The 20,720-nt window shown below is 37.2% G+C and overlaps 1 protein-coding gene across 1 annotated transcript in view; it reads right to left on the bottom strand.

The window, feature by feature from the left end:
- The window catches only part of TRIM33 (tripartite motif containing 33), a gene marked incomplete at its 5' end in the record, with an annotated part of 43,606 nt that overhangs the window by 5,963 nt on the left and 16,923 nt on the right, over positions 1-20,720 (bottom strand). Inside the window, 14 exons of the mRNA XM_026077238.1 lie at positions 1,175-1,327; positions 1,934-2,008; positions 3,002-3,125; positions 3,625-3,971; positions 5,090-5,249; positions 5,521-5,584; positions 6,550-6,682; positions 8,785-8,985; positions 9,833-9,997; positions 10,246-10,490; positions 12,889-13,006; positions 13,515-13,661; positions 16,383-16,497; positions 19,225-19,341. Of these exons, the coding sequence (XP_025933023.1) occupies positions 1,175-1,327; positions 1,934-2,008; positions 3,002-3,125; positions 3,625-3,971; positions 5,090-5,249; positions 5,521-5,584; positions 6,550-6,682; positions 8,785-8,985; positions 9,833-9,997; positions 10,246-10,490; positions 12,889-13,006; positions 13,515-13,661; positions 16,383-16,497; positions 19,225-19,341 (2,164 nt within the window). The remainder of the gene's footprint in view (positions 1-1,174; positions 1,328-1,933; positions 2,009-3,001; positions 3,126-3,624; positions 3,972-5,089; positions 5,250-5,520; positions 5,585-6,549; positions 6,683-8,784; positions 8,986-9,832; positions 9,998-10,245; positions 10,491-12,888; positions 13,007-13,514; positions 13,662-16,382; positions 16,498-19,224; positions 19,342-20,720) is intronic.

The raw sequence follows: 20,720 nt of genomic DNA, 5'->3' as shown, positions 1-20,720 counted from the left end.
CATAAGGGAGTCGGTGGTGTCAAAGTCCCAAATGCTTGCAATCACAGTGTACAGCATCACATTCTAAAATGTATTTAACCTTGATTTTTACCAGCATACTTGTGAGGCAGTAGAGATTTTAAATGTTGGTTTGTGTGCTTCCTACAAATTTACCTCTTCCGAGAGCCAGAAATGTTGCCCAAACATTGCAGAACTCCAGTTGCATTTTACAGAGAAATGCTGGCTACTGTATGCATTTCTGAGGTCACAAGAAAGCCACTCCATGCAATGCCTTCTCCAAGGCTTTTTATGATCTTGCTTTAAGGAATCTCAGAAATGAGGACACCCAGCTTACCTCAAAGACTACTCTGTTTCAGCACAATGTCATATTTTTCTGATATTCAGAGCATTTTTCCTGTTGCTTCACCTAATAACAACACTCAGGTAGCATATCTCCCTGAGTCACATTTCACAGATTAGTAAGGTAAAATATTTCAGTATCAGATGAGTTCATTGAAAAACAGGGCAGCTTCCCACATTCATCAAAAATATGACTCCATATACAAGCTACCTGTTGAACACTAGTTTTTGTGAGAGCCCAACTATCCATGAGCTAAAGCAGCAAGCTTAATACTGGGAATAATGAACAAAAAGCTTTTTTGGATTCTGCCTGCAGTAGGTACTAGAAACAGCAGGATATCCTTCAGAAAGGCACATGTCCTCAATAGAGAGCTTCCTCAGTGGGAATCTGCCATATTTCATCAGTATAAGCACAGTTACCTGTGTAAGTTGAGATAGTCAAGCAGTCCTTAAAACTATCTTTCTCACCACACTTCCTAAGCACTGCCACAATCTATTCGATGTACATCAACAAGGCGGCCATCCTGCTCCTCAGTCACGTATCAAAACCAATGAATCCACCTATTGCTTAGTCAGTGGTTTCCCAACATGACTAAACGTTAACAGTCTCCCTATTAAAGCCTGATCTCTCCATCTAGCTAAAACGGAGAGCTAGTTCTGTAATTATGTTGTACTTTTTTTAAGTGTCTGTCTCAGCATCTGCTCCATAATACAGAAGTTTAAGATTTGAAGCAGACCCTCTACATGGAGAAATTGCAGAATCAGGTTGAAATAAACCTTAATCTCAAAAAAAAAAAAAAAAAAAAGTATACAGATTGGTTGGAAGTTAACATACTTCATTAAACCTTTCACAGTTCTTGAAGATCAGCCGGACATCTGCCACAAAATCCTCAGGAGTTTGGTAATGTTGAGAATGTTTCTTCTGCAGTTTCTTTTTCACTGTAGATAAATCCATTGGTTTCTTTATAATTTTATAATAGTTTGGTATCTGTAAAGAACAAACAATGATTTATCACTACAATGACTACATAGTTCACAGAAGCAGCTGAATTTCTTCATTTCTTATCAAAATAGCCATCAGCTAATCTCATCATGCACTGTATGCATGTTCAGTAAGCGGGAACAATTTATTTTCCTCAAACTGTTTAAGAATTTCTTTCCCACCTTCACTGTCTATCATAGCACAGCAAAGCTTTTCATTATAGTTACTTTTCTTACAGCTGAAAATAGAACAGTCAAAGCAGTTTCTTTCTTGCTTTCACTTAAAAGATTGACAAAGAAAGTTCTCCTAAAGCCTCTTGTAGTAACACTCTGAATTTCATGAGTATCCTGAGTCATCCTCTTCCAATTCAACAACTGCTAATTTGAAGTATTTTTAAACAAGTGGGTTTAAGACTGGGAGTATAGTCTTTGCACAAAGAAGCTCCAGAATCAGATACTTCGAAGTATCATGAAATACCGAATGACCACCACTGGCCAAACAGAAGATGCTTCAAGTAAAAGTAGTTAGCTCCCTCCCAAAACAAAGTCCCTCACAACTCCAGCCTTTTAGATAAAAAATAAATCACAAACTATTTTGCAGAAGGAGACTCACCGAGGCTGGGACTGGCTCTTGAAATTCAATGCTCAGCTCATGACAATACAGGTAAAGCAGGAGACGTTCACATTTCTTACAAAGAAATAAACAGCTTCAAGTTAATATCCTTAGTTATTCTCACCCCAGAAATACATATTTCACTACTTTAAATATTGGTAGCTTACTACCAGAAAATTTAATGTACAATCTCCACAAGTTTATTTATAAAACGTTCAAGTTCTTAGGAGGGTGTTATTGATGGGAAAAACAAAAAAAAAAAGGCCTCTCTGTTCAGATAGCAGAAATATACTCCCTTTTTGCTTTTTTCTTCCAAAACAAAAACCTAGGGCTAAAATCAAACATTCAGAAGCCCATTAATAAACCATCAAACTAAAAAAAGAGAAACTATAACCATCTTTGTCCAAGTGTAACAGGCAGTTACAGGAAAAGACTGAGTTAAGGACTCCCCCCCCCCCCCCCGAGACAAAATTAAACAATTTGAAATTAAATCCAAAGTGTTTCTATGAATTTCCTGTTCAAATATTTTTCTTTCATTTGCTTGGAATTCCCTTGGAGAAATCTGATTTGATAACGCTCCGACACTTTGTTCACGGTCTGAATGATAAAGCTAAAAATAATTCTGACAGTCGAGGTCATTACACCTTCCACAGGAATGCACCTTAATATTTCTAGCACCTCTCACAGCATGAACTTAGCACAACAAACTTACACAGCTACATTTATGAAGGCTGTATCAATGTTAAATGCAAAGAACTTCTAAATAAGAACACTGAAGAGATTAATGCATATTAAAGTATTCATTTAAATACAGAATATATGTTTACATGTGAGTTTTAACCAGTAGATGATTACAGTTAATAATGGAGCACTCACACAGTCACCAAGACCTGGTTATGCGGTCATAGAAGGAAATCTTATTACTCATTTCTTATTTTTGCTGAAGTCACAGTCATATTCAATTTGCTGCAGCCACAGAAAAAGTATCTTCAAGAAAGAGTGGAGGACAGCTAATTACAGAAAGTGCTTTTTTCTTAAGAAACTGATTCCTACAGTTTTGAGACATACCCTTTGGTCCACAGGACTGAGGCCTTGTGCTGTTTTCCCCTTCTTACTGTGTTGTGAATTGTCACAATCATATTCTACCTCTGGTTTGCTTAGATCTCTGCAGAATGTACATATCCACTCCCCACTAGAAAGAAAGAAACACAATTACTCCAGGAATCCAGGGACGAAGCCACATCAGTGATGAATACAAAGATTTTTTCATTAGTTCTCACCAGTTTACATTGTACAATATCAAAGATTTAGATTTATAATGACAAAGAGTAACCAATAAGGCTCAAGATAACTCTGCCAGTCAAGGTCATTTTTTCCTCCCCTCATACTCCTCTCCCAAATATGCTTAAATACTTTGAAACATCTTTCTCACTGTGACTTTATAATGAACGTTACATAACAGAAACACACTTTGAGAGCTCATTTGTTTATCAAATAAATTTTAACCAGTTACGCACAAAACAATCCAGGCAGACCTTTAAAACGTCAGCTTTTTTATTGACAAAAGTCAAGGCAGAACTATCCAGTCTTGAGAATGAAGCACCAATTTTAGTATTGTGTTGAAACCTACCACGTGAATGAGACCACAGAGCTGTTCTAAGGAAACTATTACACTGCATGGTTTCTGGTACCTTGGAAAGCTGAGAAGTGTTGGTACGTGACAGGTCAGGTGAAACACTTTTGGGCACTTTTCACAACATAATAGATCCCCTCCATTTTGGCATACAGCGCACCAGTCTTCATTTGGATCATCCTCTTTGTTATTGCCTTCTCCTCCAACTCTAGCTGATCGATGCATTAGACTTCGCACTGGGGATTTTCCATTTACAAGACTATGTCCAGACTGCTTGCAACTTTCACTTAATTCTGCTGGTTCGGTTTTTACATGATTTTCAAGGCTTCCTAAGGCTTCCAATTCACTTTCCAGATGCAAGTTAGTGGATAGTGGCGGTGTCAAGCTGCTCTCAGGACTGCTAAGCTGAAATGAAAGTAGCATATGAAAATCTGAGAAGGGATCAGTTTTACAAGGGCATCTTTCTTCGCACGCTGGAAGTCAAAAGCCATCCACTGCTTACTGGCACTATAGGCATTTCCCAAAATAACTGGCAAATCATTCTGAACAGTGGAGTTGCATACAATATAGAAAAATACTTTTTCACAAGTCTGTCCTTTGAAGGACAGACTCATTTCTAATATGTAGCATGATGAACAAACTTTTAATCCCAGCACACCAATAAAATATCAATACATACCTCCACTGTCACTAGGAAAAATCCTTAAGTTTTTCACCCTGCTCCCAGTAAACAATCCCATTAAATCAAACAGAGCTGAGAAGCACTGAAATATTCACTTGCATAAATATTTTAAAGAACTGTGAAAGTGCCAATGACAGGCCTGCTCTGGCATGAGAAATCCTGACTGACTGGAAGATTTCTGAGTGTAATTACATAGATATGAGCGTTCAATAATTCCTGCTAACAATGGATTATTTACAGGTTTCATTAGCTAGGGATTAAAAACAGCAACAAACCACACTGTTGGGGGTATTTTATTTGAACAGTTAAAGATAAAATTTACATGGCACTATCCTGTGTCTAGCAGAGCATAGTAAAAGAATATGATCATGTCCTAAACATGGGCCAAACTGAGATTAAGTTCTAACTTTTTTCTACTGGACTACTTTCAACACTCAATTATGCATGACAGTATGTAAAATTTACAAGGACCGGGTGCCTTTTGCATCTATGTTATTGGTTCAAATCCTGTCCAAATTAACAAGAGAGACATCATTTAATGCTCATTTGTTTGACATAAGCTAGCAAGCAATTGTCCAAGTCCTGTTTCCAGCTTATTGGTACCTATGTCACAAAACCCTAAATAATTAGCAGCCTTAGTAGTGCTACAAAAATAAAGCTCACCACTGAAGCTGACCCACACTTAAAAGTTCAGACACACTACCAGGGACCAAAATACCTTTCAATCTTCAGAGTTGTTAATAGAATATGAGGCTTAAAAGTAGAACTGCTTTATGATTTCCAAATTCTCATACATGCTAGTAGGAACACCATAACATACTGTTTCACAAACTAACTTTACCATGCAAGCACTCCTTCTGCCATCCTCTGTTTTTTCCTGTTTTACTGTTCCTGAGAAACTGCACATCTCTTCCTCTGTCCCTGGCTCCTGCTTGACTTTCACTTGATCAGACTTGAAGTTCATGCTAGTTTTCTCAGCAGTTCTGCCTGAGGAGCCACAGCTAGAAAGATACCAGCACATAAATAACACGAAAGCTCATTAGAATAAAAAAGTTAAACATTGCAAAGGTAAAGCATGTCCAAACATTTAGAAGACAGCTTAATTCCACAAGACAGTGGGGAGTCATATTAAAAAAAAATCTCCTACATGTAAGGCTTCTTCAATTACTTGGTCACAGTTACAACAAAGCTCTATTGAGCTGCTGCCAATTTATTTTTGAATTTTCCATCTTTGATTTTTCAGCCTGACAGTATTGACTGTAACATACTCACCTTCCTCTGCTACCTGTGCTGGAGGTACTAGGTGGCCTCACAGGAGTGTGAGAGTTGGATAAACCTGAAAAGAAGTGTAGAAGTTGACTTGGTACAAACTGTTAAAAGCACAATAAAATAAATATGACTAGTATTGAGTAACACCAAAAGTGCTGCTGCTGGAATATCCTAATAGTTCACACAAATCAGCTGCCCTCTCAGTCATTTGATCAGAACAAAGATCTAGCACGCTACATTAAATAAAAACAGATGACAAGCTATTGTTTAACAAGTCCCAATAATTATTGCACTTAATCCAAATAGTGCCGTAGCCTTCCACCCATAAGTCCTCAAATTTTATCCACTGATCTCCACCAATAATGTGGATATGTTTTGCAGGCAAGTTTTGGGAAACAAACTAAGTTTCATTGCTACAAGCATTCACTCACAGAATATTGCAGAGAGAAGACCAAGGGAAACATGCATACCAAATGGCTGAAATCAGCTTCTTACTAATGGAAATAGACATTTGAATATTTATATAACTGAATATCAGGTATATTGGTGATTTAATTTGTTCAGATGCATAATGAAAAGTCTATTCCAAATTGGCTGTACTTAGAACGACCTTGTTCAAATGATCTTTGGGTATAGATATTTCTGTGACTAATTAAGCTATTCACTGATATTCAGCAAACTTACTTCCTGAACCTCAGAATGGTCTAGACAGTCATCATTTGGGCAGTAACTGAACCACATTCTCTGATGCACAAAAAAGAAAATGGATTCTGGTAACATAAGTCAAACAGTATCATAGCACAGACGTATCAATCTATACACATATCTGAAATACTGCATTCATGTGCAGGCAGTTTGTTACTATGAAGATATTTCTGAAGGAAGGTAAAATATAAATTCCTGCAAGAACTTATTTTCGAAAAAAAAATATTTTTTAAACTAACAAAATATCATTATTCTTATGGCAGGAATCAGTAGGTATTATCTTCAACTTGAAGATTAGCGATACCCATCATACTCTTCCCCATTTACCTGATGACCCTGGAGATAGCGCTGAAGGTCCTGGGGAGGGATTCATGGTACTTGTAGGTTGCGGGGGTAGGTGGCTGCCCGAAATATATCTACTTAGGAGGTTATCTAAATTGCTTGAACCAGCATCTTCAAGCTAAAAAACAAAACCCAAAAAGTCTGAATCAGCAAAGTCTAATTGAAGTTTGTTAATAGTTTCACATCTTCACACTGTGATCGGTATCTTTACTGAAATTGTTCATTATCCTTTCAAGGATTCAGGGCATCAGCAAACATCATCATCAGTTTCATAGAGAGATCAATCTTTTTCAAAAATAGAAATCCACAGTCATAAATATATCAAACTAAGATTTTCAAAAGTTCCTATATTTCTGAATTCTTCCAGTATGGTCATAGGCTGCACCTCCTTTTGGTCATTCCAGACTTCTTGGTTTTCAGATTTCAGTGCATTAGTCATACTGAATGGTGTTAGTCATATGAACTACTAGATTACTAATGTTGCAACAGTTATTCCACAATAAAGATATTAAGGGAAAACATGAACTTTTTTTTTTATCTTAGCATGACATGAAATCTTTTTGCCCCATCCATTTCTTACACAGATTTTAATATCTATTAAAAACAAGGAAACAGGTACCCTATTACTTTAACTACTTAAAACTATCAACTGGAAGAAGATAGCATAACTGTAAATAATGTCTTTGAAATATATTTTATTTAAAGTAAGTTTTTATGACACTGTCAGCACTTTGAACAATGAATAATTTCCTATCAAACTGTTTCATCAATTAAAATCTGTAACAGCTATTACATGAACAGGTATAAAAAAAATCATACCGATATAGAATTATGCACTTTCAATGCACCTAGAAGTTGCATTTATGTTTAAGGCTATCCCACTAACAACTCCTTCTAACCTGTTACATAATAAACTTTAGACATGTACAGCTGAATCAGTCTTAACCAGTTATATTAATGCTTTGCTATAATGACTAACAAAGCTTCAGCACTACAGATCAATCACATTCAGAGATGCAATCTTTTCCTTTTGCCTATTCTTATCAAATTACCTGCAAACTCAAGCAGAAAGTGAAAGCATAACCCTTGAACACCATTCTTCTAAGATTAAGAATTACAAAGTTGTTACTGGTATTACAGCAGACCAGCAGCCTTGATGAAATTTAGGTTTTGTTTCTAAGGTGATTCCTGTATCATGCTCAAATTTCCTGTGCTTACTAGCACAACAGTGTTAGCACTGGAAATTTCAACATAATCATCATGTTCTCAAGATGAAGCCATCATCCTCCCCTCCCTCACCCCCAAAACACTCTTACAGAAAAATTTTTATTACTGTTACTTTCTTTGCCTCTACCCATAAATTAAATTATGCTTCTGACCTCTCCAAATTATCTTGACTTCATCAAAATCTACCTCAGCTTGTGCGCAGTACCCACTTCCTCTCTCAGAAGAGAATATGGGAGACGGTCGGCAGTTCCAAGTCAGTGAGTACCAAACTGGTGTGCAGATAAAGTGAAAGCTACAGAAGCAGGAACTGTCAAACTCTGCAGAAGCAAGAATTTCCAGGCAGACACCACAACCAGGGCTAAAGATGAAACATGAAGGCCAGTTTTTGGAGTGCTCTGCAGCACCTTCTAGAATCCAATGCTAATGCAAGCATGGCCTCTTAAATACAAGATGAAAATAACTACAGTCACAGTATCGTGGCATAGAGAAAGGGAGAGGAGAGAGAAAAGGAGGGGAGTAGTATACCTTTCCTCTGTATGTCCTGGGTTTGACTGTTACGTTTAGCAACATTCCACATGAACAGAGAAGCATCAGGCAACTTTAACTCTGAATAAATGATGATTCAGAGCATTTGAAAGACATAACAATTCAACAATTCTAGTGATACGTTCCCACATGACAGACTTGTGGAAGAAAGGAAGTGAACACAGTAGTTAGGGTTGACTAATTTAAGTATCAGTTTTTACTATATGACAGCCATTAAATGCTGTTTAATTTAAAGCTTAGAACAGGCTGAGCAGGTCGGACCTATACTGCCAAAGGAGTTGCATGTCCAAGGCAAGGACTATAGATTTTAATTCTTCTTTGACAGTAAACAATAAATAACTACAGCACTCCACAGAAAAATAATGATATCCAAATAAGAAAAGATACAGAAAGGAAAGCAGATCATTACTTCACCTACAGCATAAGTGCCTGATCAACTCCACTGACCTGGATGGGTGGGATATCCGGCAGGGAAGGTAAATTCTCTGGGTTTGTTACAGAGGGAATGAGTTCAATTGCTGTGACAGATGGACTTGTTGGACCACGGTTTGCATTTGCCATTGTTGCTGTAGTAGGACTGGTTGGGTTAATAGTGTTGTTGTGCACAGAAACAACTGGAAAAGGCCCCGCATGCCCAGGGTTAGAATGCTGTAGGAAAAGAGAAGAGACCACGATTGCATTAGAGACAAAGCAGAAAGCCATTCTGCACACAAAACTGCAAAACTTATATTAGATGATAGTCCTCAACAAAAACTTTGTAATTTTTTCGGAAGATATAAATTCACTTTTGCATAAACATAACCTGATAGCACTGAATGTGAAGCAACTGCTATTTAGATTTACTTGGGAAGAAAAAGCATTTTATATGGCTAGAAGTTTAGATATACAGTATCGATTTGTCCCATTCTTCCATCAAATTATTTTCTTGTATAGTTATATTTTCTTAGCATAATGATTTCCTTCAAAGATAACTTTAGAGTCCACATGTCTATGTATAAACATTTTTAGAACAGAGTTACAGTTCAAAGTATTAAAAAAAATCTTTCTGATTTTCCAATCACATTAATTGTCGGAAATCTTTATTTTTAATGGTAAGCAAAGTCCTGCATCATGCTTCAGGTTTGAATTTAAAAAACACTGTAGAATTTGGTTTCATTAAAACCCCCAAATTACATCACTTTGAACTTTACTATTCCTGATTATTCCTTAAGAAACCCCAAAACCGAATGCCATTGAAAAATGAAAAATGGAAATGTTTTGTTTCCCAGGACTAAAATACAATACAAATACTAAAACTGTTTTTCATTTTTAAAGCTTGAATTTTTTTAATTGAGCAACAATCTCACAGTACAGTATGCAACATGAAAAAATATATAAAAGTGTGTAGCTGTGAACTGTAAGTGTTACAGATAAACACATTTAAAGCTGGAGGTATCATCTATTTTAATGAAAGTTTGGCACAATGGCACAAATGAAGCGTGTACACAGGATATACTTGTCTTTGGAGGTGCGGTTGCATCATGGAGTATTGTGGTCCATTGTGGCGTGGTATTCCTGGTATACGAGCAGCATTCTGAGCCATTCTCATCTGATGTGCTTGGAAAGCCCCACAGTTCATGTTACCCCTCTGCATGGTCTGCATGCTGATCAACCTGGGAGGCTGCAAGGGTTTTTGTTTTTTAAAATTCTTGCTTTTAACATGGAAAAAAGAAGCCAATCTCTCTCCACAGTAGTAGGTTTACTAATTACGTAACATCAAGAAAAGCCAATAGCTGTCATACTTAAAGCATGTCAAATTTCATAAGATTTTCAAGTTTATAAACTGCTTTGTCAGTTTATATTTGACAGGGCAATTTTAAGTCTCAGTGTTATGGTGAAATGTGAAGTAAGAGCATACAAGAAACTTGCCTGCTGCTGTAAGATTTGAGGACCTGTTTGCCTGGGAACTGACCCAGCCGGCTGTCCCATCCTCATCTGCTGCAGTTGCTGATGTTTTTGTGCATACACCTGCTGCTGCATATGCTGAAGTCGCAGCTGTGCTAGATTTATTTGTCCTGGAGTTTTGTTGATATGGTTTGTTCCTGGGGGAGCTTGTCCAACTACTACATTAGGAGTGTAACTAGGAGTTGGTTTGTTTTCAATAACAAGGTTACCTGAAGAATAAAACAAAAAAGAACTAGCTAGTGAACAGTTACATCTCCACCTTCATTCACAGGCTGACAAATGAAGAATATTCAAATGTTTCTAATTCAGTTTCCTCAGAGGCAGTAACAAAGCAAATTAAGTTTAAAATTTTCTTTTGAAGTCTCCATAACCATACATGAGAGAAGTTAAAAAAAAAAAAAATCCAGAGAAGAACAAGAATCAAAAAACTAAAAACAGGATCTGTGAGGAAAGACTGAAAGAACTGGAACTGCATAGCCTAAAGGATAACAAGACAGACATGCTTGTTCTTCATGTTCTTAACGAATGGACAGGACAAGAAATAGGGAAGAAATAAGGAAGTCATAAAAGAAAATCCATGTTGAGAAAAAATTTTCTATAGGTAAGGATAGCAAAGCCTGGGAAAAGATATTTGGGGACAGTGGAGAAGGTCCCATCACCGAAGGACTCCAAGAACAGGTTGCAAAAACATGTCAGAAATAACACTGCTACAGCAAGCCCTGCCTTGATACACCAGGATGGACCATACTGCCTCTCTAGCTATCTCCAGTCCTATTTTTAAAAGGCCCTGGAACACTGTCCAAGCCACTAAGAATGCACTCTAAGCAGGCTTGAGCCTTGACTGATAGTTAGAGAAAATGTACCATTAGAAAGCATTATAAATCAGCACTCCGGTATAATTTCAGCTCACCTACCTCAAAAAATAACTAACAAATTGATTTTCAAGTCTTTACCAGGTTCCACAGCCAACAGTAACCTTTCTAGTGTCCATCAAATGCTTGTTTGCTTTTTTGAGCCAAAGGTAAAATGACGATTTTTGACTTCAAACATGTACCCATTAGGACCTGAATATAGCTCTACCTCATCCCACAGAGCACAGTTAATGGAATTATCTCATGACAACTCAGATCATTTGAAATGTAAAGTAAATTTAAAATGGAGTTTAAATTCCTCTTTTTTAATATGGTAGATGGTTAGTTTCTGTGCTGTTTCCTATATAGCTATCTTCCTCCCTGGTTTCTAGTCAAACAATGTTTGAAGCTCTGCTCTGAAAGCCTCGCTTCTTCCTTACTGACTAAACTCTGAGACTAACCACACTCGCAAAAATTGTTTGAGGGACCGTCCATGAAGGAAGAGTGTCAATTTTAACCATCATTTACACAATGAAAAGTTTGTTTACTGTGCACATAAACCTCCTTGACTAAGGACAGGAACATCAAAACCTGGCTGGTGGACTTGGAGCAAGTGACTACACACAAAACCATCAGGAACAGCTGATGTTCTTAATGCTAGCTTTCTAATAGATTTTTTTTTTCAACAGAAAAGTTCACAAGCAGGTGCTAACATAGATACCTCTGTCCCGCTGCACTCTCCCCACTCTAACTCATCTCCCTTTCTTCTCTCATTCAAAAGCTGCCCCTTGAAAAGCATAAATAATTAGGTGATTAATATGAAAAAAACTGTGACACTGCACTCCTGCAAGACAAGCCCATAATAACGAGGTTATGTAATTAAGCACTTAACTTCCTTACATGAGCACACCTTATTAGTGCATCTAACAAGTCAGCTACGCACTGTAATCATAACTCTAAAAGCCCAGTGATCTCAGCGATCATTAAGTACTCATACAGAACAACTCCTCCAGCTATCATCTGTTATCAAAACTATTACAAACTCCTCTGGCAACTCATGCCTTGGGGCAGAGAAGGAGTAAGTGGGAGCGCTGAGAAAGAAGACTGAAGATGCAAAAAGTTACAGATACAGTGCTGTAATCTACTGTATGGCAGTTGCAAGCAACAGCAACACACACACAAGAACAGCAGCTTATCTCCTATTAAGGGCTTTGTTTTTCTTTACTGTTATGAAAGTGTCAGGCATCTTAGAACATCAAACTATTTAAAAATTGTTTATTAATTCACATACCTTGCCAGCAATGGCACAGACTGGCTTGGAGCCATGAACTTAGCTCAAATCAACAGTTCATTTAATTATGGTTTTTCATGCCATTTCAAACATCTTAAGACATCTAGTACTATTCCATTTGTAGCTAAATAGGCACCTGATAGGCAAAACTGCTTTTAATGGGGAGAGCCATTTACTTGCCAAAAAAGCTCATTCCAGAAGCACTCATTTAGTACAAATGAGTTATACCTCAACTATTTCAACCAGGGTAAAAGATGGAAAAAAAGGCTAACAGAACTATTCCTTTAGGAACCAAAACTTCTCTGGAGAAAGCTTTGCTAATAGAAAGAACACTGGATGGGTTATCTCAACAAGAGAGTTTTGCTCTTCTACATTAATGTATGTATTGCACTCATCTTTGATGAATATCTCTAACCCTACCTAGTCTTTCAAGTAACACAGAATGTACATACACAATTTCCTTACCTAAATTGACGACGTTCTTTGCCCAGAACGTAGGATCACAATGGAAGCGTATTGCTCCATTGGCAGCTGGGACAGGATCACAACGTGCCTTTAAAATATGACGCAGCTGGAACGTTATCTAATGGAAAGCAAAAACAAGACTGTTGATGACAACAAAACAAAGAATGAGAATGTTAAAAAGTGTGCATTTTGTCCAGCTAGTTTAGACTGCTGGACCACCAACAATGACTTTCAATAGCCAGTTTGGCGAGTATCCTGGAAAGCACCCAATTCACCAAAAAAATAATCTATCATACAACTAATTTTTTTAATGAACTCAGAGGATTAAGAAAGTACTCTTACACAGTAATACTATTTCTGCAGTGACTCAAGTTAAACACTGAGGTGTCTTTATAGAGCTGAACCACAGCCCTTTTATGACAAAACTCTAAGTCCTTAATTTACAAATAAAAATGTTGTACAAATTGGCAAATTTATTCCATTATTACAGGGTTTTTTAAATGAAGCATGAACAAGTCATTGTCTTTTCCTTGGATAGAATCTAGTGAAGCTACATGATACCTAAGAAATTCTTTTGACTAAGTATTTTTTCTACTGCACAGACAAGTTAGAGGATCTTTCCTTACCAGCCGTTTACTATATAGCAAAGCAGTACTGCTGCCACTTGCAATAGCCCAATTAGTAAAGTTCATCACATGCTTCACTTGCCGCGAAAGACCAGTGATGTCATTTTGTTGTTGTATTAACTTCATCTGTCTCTCCTTTGTTACATTCTACAAAGAAATGAAAACTTATTACAATGGGGGCTTCAGATTTAAAAAGAAAATGTAAACCACTATCACAGTTCTTACAAAGCAAAAGAAAAAATGTCACAAGCAAAGCTGCCTATACCAATGTTTATATTCAGAATGGCTAGAACCATCGCGTAAACTACGTCCACTCCATAATTCTTCCAGGAGGTGTTAGAGTGTAGAGAAAACAGCGGGGTCAAATAAGAGCCTTTGCTTTGTCCCAGGAAATTCTCAACTACTAAAATGACACCAACTCACTCTTCCTCATGTTGCCAGAGCATAGCAGCATGATAGAGAACTGGGGGAGTGTCGCAGACTAGGGCGCAGCCACGCTGCCAGCTCAGCGCTGCATGGTGCCCTGGCATTCCTGCAGCTGCCACAAAAGCTGCAGAGCAGCCGCTGGGAGAGAGACAGCAACAGAGGTGGCCCAGGCACTCTGAACAACCCCAACCTCCTCTCCCAACAGAAACTGTCACTAACCACCTCCTGAACATAGCAGATAGACCCAGCAGTCCCTTCTCTGAGAAGCTTTCAGTCTTTGACAACTTGCCAGCTGTAAATCTTGCAGTAGAAAATCAGGTTGCAGTACTGAAACCTCAGCATTCAAACAACAATACCTGATTGGGCAGCTGTAACAATTTCACTAAAAGAAAAAAAAAATGCTCAGAGCAATTTTTTTGGGTTGCAACAATGCTAGGAAATCAAGAAAAGCCAAAATTCAGTTGCTTGTATAATTTCAAGTTCTTTAGTTCACTCCTGATCAAATACCTTTTTTCTTCCAGGAGTGCTCTGTGCCTATTTCATTGCCAAATAACTGTTCCTTAACCAGAAGAAATCTCTTCTGAGTAATTAAATTTTAAAATCACATTATGGCAGACTAGCAACGTCCTATGAATTAACTTCTTATGACAGATTTCCTCTCTTCAGAAGAGCCAAAATGTAATCATAAGTTAAATTTTACACAGATTTGAATAAAAGTCGGAGACTATTATTTATTCAGAATATGCTATTGGGGAAGTATATCTAAAGTCACTGACTCCTTTAAGATGTTAACCTATACAACTTAAAATACCAGCATTACACCTTTATGTACAGATATGGAAGACAATATCATGCCTTTGAATCCAATACCTAGTTGTACTTAAAAAGTCAGTATTTGTTACAAGTTAGCATCAATTCTGAAAGTGGCTAAAGACACAAATACCAACAACCACCATTAGGATCACCACAGTCTTAACAGCAAAGCAGCCAACCTGACATACGATTATATTAGGAATGAAAACTAATACTAGCCTGTCAGCTTCCCTGCCCTTTCCCTGCATAAAATTCTCTGAACTTGTTAGAGCAGGCAAGAACATTATTCCAGCAGAACCTACTCGTAACATTTTAGATAGATATATATTGGTGCCTTTCAAAAATAACCACAATAAAAAAAAATTGTTTGGGACAAAGCTCTAGTTCCCTCCCCATGCTAAAAAGAATCTATTCTGCCCAAACCCAACCATTCCTTGAGTTTGGCCATTATTTTTTCTTTCTCCAAAGGTGAGTAGGAACCCATCATAAAACAGTGCAGCAAGTTGCATTTACAAGATGGCAACACGGCATGTCATCATATGAACTGAAGAAATAAACCTTCCACAGCAGACAGAGATTATGAACATGAAGATCTGTCTATATTGTGTTATAGCCATTCAAGCACTACTGCACAGCGCAGGCCATTTCAGGTCCCAGCTGCAGGCTGCACATGTGATAATAAACTACATGCTCACTTAATATCTAGAAAGACTGTGCTGCTGTCCCATCCTTTCCTGAGGCAATAGCTTCCTCATGGCACAGAGCCCTGGATGAATAAGTCTGCTCAGCTGAAAATAATTTAAGCAAAGTTTTCATCAAGATCAATTTCCAGTCTGGCTCTCTAAGCAGCTGCAAAAATCCTCATGTCTGCACAGTGGGGAAGGTAGGAATAAGCACAGATCTCTTCCTTCAAAAGCAGAATGGACATATATTATATTAAAATGATCATGTAAATATAACTTGAAACTCAAACTGGATTAAGAGAAAGCACAGAAGAACAACCTTTTCAAAACTAGCAAACATCCCCTTTTTGCTGCCACCACTCTGCATAAGCAAAAGAGGGGAAACTGATTTTAACTGCCTAACAAAGCCTACAGAACAAAGAATGATGTAAAGTTGTATCAAACCTACTGCATCAACTTATTGTTGCTCAAGACTAAGTATACAGACCTGTCTCTAAGAGTTTGCACTCTGAAGAAAAGCTTCTAGTTAAGGTTATCAGGAGGACTCAAAAGCAAGTAGCTCAAATGTAACAATGCTAACATATATGTGTGAACTTAAAAAAAATTTTTTAAGGAAAGGACTAGATTGTACAGGCCTCTGAGAGGTATGTGATAACATAGAAATCTGGCAAAAAGAATGAGGCAAGGAGATTTTCATACACTCCTTTCTGATGAGCCTGATTTTGAATGAATCAGGCATGGACATAAAAACTAGAGGAGCCATAGGCCTTAGTCTAAGGGATAAACAGGAGACTTAACTCCAAGGATACACCACTCCTGGACAATATCAGTATTGCAACACCTACAGTCACACCGAGCAAACTGTTCTCAAATACAGAATGTGAGTTCTTAATAGGGGATTTGAAACAGTGAACAACACTATTTTTTTTTTATATCTTAACTGTACCTCAAGCTGCTGTAAGAGAGATTTTCCCTTTTTATTGATTTCATTGATGAGGGTGAATATAGCCACTTTGATTTCCTGTTCTACTCGTTTGTTAGTTTCATTTACTTCTTTTATCCTAAAAAAAGAGAAATGTATTGTCAGGCAGTCACTTCATACTATGCCGCCAAATACTAAACACCGCAGGCATCTTCCCACCCTTGAAGAGTGAAGGAGCAATTTCTGTATTGATGAAGTTTTGATAAATGCAAAATTGATAGCCTGTTTCATTTCTAACATAAAAATGGTTATTAATCAACTGTTTCAGAGGAAGCCATCTAAAATTTCAGTTTGGGTAAAAAAAATTAATAGTCTCAGATCAAGCTGATACCTCAATTAAAATCAATTATTTACTTGAAATAATACGAATCAGTCCTTGTGATTTATACATTTTATCTATATATACACATTTGCACACACACACATATGCACACACAGAGCAAAGATCACCTATGGGTGTGCATACACATGTGCATATGTGTGTATATATATGTGTATATTTAATTATCTCCATATTAATTCTCTTTCACTATGAAGAATTTACTTACAGTGCCTTAAACTTTTATGCTACTATATATTAACTAGAAAGGAAGACAACCCTGAATTTAAGACGAACTCCTCCACTGCCCCCCAAAAACGTTTAAAACAAAGTTTATTACATACCTGTAATAAATATACAATATGGGTATTAGCTTTTCACCAATGATCTGCTTAATGTTAGTCTACACTCTTCTCTTGTGCTTTATTGCAATTCCCTTTCAATTTTTACACCTCACACTTCATTTTCACTGTCACTTTCTTCACTTTTAGTGTCTTCACTATTCTCAACTTCTTCAGACTCAAATAAATCATCTTCAGTTCTGTCCACAGAATTTGAAATACAGCATTTCTTAAACTCCATTGCAAATTCTGGATTTATCAGATCCCAGTGCTGTCTCAATCCAATGACAATGTAGTATTGCATCAGGATTCTTTGCTTTGTTTGTAGGAGTCAGAGCACAATCCCTGCCAACATCCAGTCTGAGCGTAAAGCCTTAAAATGTTCTTTAGGGGCTTGTTACTACATCAAGCATCTGAACTTGTGATGTATGACCACAAGACCAATACTCACTTCTCTACGATGGTCTTCACTGCTGGTGCCAGATGCCCTTTAAAAGCATCTAGGACAAATGTCCTTCTTGTAACAGCACACCTGGTCTCCTACTCCAAAAACATTCAACACATCCTTCATTAAGTCAGTAGGCATCCATCCTTGGTTTTGGCACCTAACAATTATTCCAGTAGGCAGCTCTTCCTTCAAAATTGTTTTACACTTCAGGATCACATACGGTGGCAATTTCAAACCATCTGCTAACACTGCCAACATTATTGTAATACACATCTTTTCATTCCCCGAGGTTTTTATGATGATTGATATTCTGCCCCTCTCTTCAATGGTGTAATTGGATAACATGTCAAAGTAAACTGGTATCACACCTGCACTACCCATTTGGCTCAGCTGATAATCATGATCTTTACATAATCCAACCACATACTGCAGGAATTCACTGAGTTTTCGGTGAATCTAGAAGTCAGACCTTTGCAGAGTGAAGTACTTCGCCATAGGCAGAAACCATTACAATGCTTTATTCATAAGCACCAACCATTACTGGCCTTGATTTCTTGTCACAGAAAGTTTTCTGATATTTCTTGAGCTTTCACAGTTTAATGATTTCCCATGTAACTGGGTTTCTGTCTCTTCTTCAGGTATGTATGAATTCTACAGCTTGTTCTCCTAATTTACAAGCGTCTTCTTTTGGGTTCACTGAATGAGTTCCATGTGGAATCAGCACAGAACAGTTTCTGTTTTGATTGCTTCCATCTTCACACATTTGCCCCTGTCACATCGTTTGTCTTCCTAGACTCACAACTGTTACTTTTTTATGCATATACTACCACTAGGAGTTAAGAATTTGCACAAAAACTTCTCCTTATGCCTTTCGTACATTTCCTGCTACCTCCAGATGATCTGTCACTTTGCAAATGACTTAAGACTGCAGAAGGCTCAGAAGACTGCCAAGAATCACAGCGGAATTCCCTGATCTCCAGCACACCGCAACTTCATGAACAGTTGAAAAACCAGCAGTGATCACATGCTCTCACTGTGTCCATATTCAAACTTCAGGCTGCATGGAGCATATCTGTGCTCCTTCATCAATAAGAGGGCTCCCACACCACACTGTCACGTTACCATATTAACCCCAAAAGATGTCCCTGAATATAAGCTAACTGTTGAATTTTTAAATCAAACTACCTAGGGAAAAAACTTGTCTTCCCTTCAGGTAGTAAGTTTTGCTAGCCTAATTAAAAAAAAAAAAAAAACCTATTAAATTTTAAAATAAGTTTTTGTTACACAGTTAGCGAACAACAGAGAGGCCTTCACATAAAACATAGGAATATCTGAAGAAGGGTTTGTTTTATGGCCAAAACTTCCATCATCCAGACTTGAATTTAGCAGGAACCATCGCAGGGGTTTGGTTTGCCTTTTTTTTGTTTTTTAAACTGCGGTAAATATGTCACACCTTTGACTCTACTCAAAGTTGCCTTGAAAGACATCATCTTTAACATTTATTTCTTATAAAAATGTCCTATAGAAGTACAGTATTGTAGAGAAGAAAAAATTCCAAATGTATTTAAGTCTAGCATAACTAAAGCTACAGAATCAACTAAAATTTAAGTATTTTTGTAGTCCCCTCATTTGTTTGTCTTAACATGATTCACTAAGTGGATAACACAACAGTAACATTAATTATTTTGGGGTACTTACCTATTCTGAACTTGGGTAGCTGCAAAATTTACATAATTCTTCTTTTCAAGAAGTTTGGCCAACAGGTTCTCAATTGCACCCTTCTGGTTCTGAAAAGCTTCTTCCAGAAATTGATACCTTTTCAACACACAAGAGAAAATATCAATTGCTAAGGAGCAATGTGCTAAAGCTAAGGGTTTCCAGTTTACAGGTGAAACTGTATTTCCCACTAAAAGCTTGACAAAAATATGATAGAAATATAGAAAATTCAAGTTACACATATCCAGATCAACGTGCAAAGTGTGTCAGAACTAATAAAATACTTTGTAAATGTCCAGAAGACTGAACCTTTAGGTGTCACTTATGAATTTCAAGTACACAGGGAGACTATGCAATGCATCACTTCATGGGATAGCAAGCTAAGGAACACCAGAGAAAAGAGACACACCAGAAACTTCAGAGTTTGACAGATGATTGTGTTAACATTAGATCAGGAAAAAAAACACAAAAATTTAAATATTTGAAGAAAACCTGAAGATTTCCATGAACTTTAAAAACAGAATTCTACTTTGGTGGGGACAAAAAACAAACAAAAATATCACTGTATTTATCTAGCACTGCTGAAATTGTGCCAGAACTCTTGCTATGGCAAAAATACTTTTTATCATATTTTATTTCTAGTTTCCAGAGTAAGTGGACTGGAAACTACCTAAACTAGCTGATTCTCACACGCTCAGGCTGCTAAAAGACAATGACAGCTTTCTACAGAATCACCAGCAATTCTTTCATCTGAAGTTCTGAATGTAACAGTGTGCCATGCTGCTACTGAAGTGGTGATTCACAGAATCACCATCTTCCTTTGAACATCTTTCATTCAACATCTTCCTTTGTTGCAGAGGATTAGGATTACAGATGATAAATAAACAGGAGATTAAAATCAATTCTTGTTTCCACCTGGCATGATTTTCCTTCAGTGTTTTACCAAGCTTCATAAAAATCTCAGTTTTACTTCATGACAGAAGAAGCAACCACCCTAATCATCTGTAATTTACATCAGCACATAGAAAATTTTTTAAGGAATATTCATCTGCAACAAAGCATCCTAACAGCAAAGTACACTCTTCTCATATTGGAAGAGAACAAGATACATCTATTTATGGATTGTTAACCAGTTAGCATCAAGCACACAGCAGACAGATGCAAAGAAAGTGGCTAGAAAAAGGTAGCTAACATATTCTAATAGGCCAAGCTTTCTGGACAAGTGTGTTTTTAGGATATTTATGATCAAGCCTATGAAGGAACAGAGTGAAAATATTCAAAGTTTTTAATATTTTAATAGTTCTAATTTAGAAGCTAAAGGTTCTCCGTTAGGCTGCTCTAGTAATCTGAGTGTACTCAAAATTCTGGAAAAAATGCTAAATTCAGTATTGCAATATATTGTCAAGCACATTTACAGGAAAGTGTTATTTAGAGACTGACCAGAAAAAACAGCGCTAGAGCAGCTGACAAATTGTAAT

This window comes from Apteryx rowi, unplaced genomic scaffold (assembly GCF_003343035.1).
Source record: "Apteryx rowi isolate R43461 unplaced genomic scaffold, aptRow1 scaffold_45, whole genome shotgun sequence".
In the NCBI taxonomy this organism is placed as follows: domain Eukaryota; kingdom Metazoa; phylum Chordata; class Aves; order Apterygiformes; family Apterygidae; genus Apteryx; species Apteryx rowi.
This window is presented reverse-complemented; position numbering and strand designations above follow the sequence as displayed.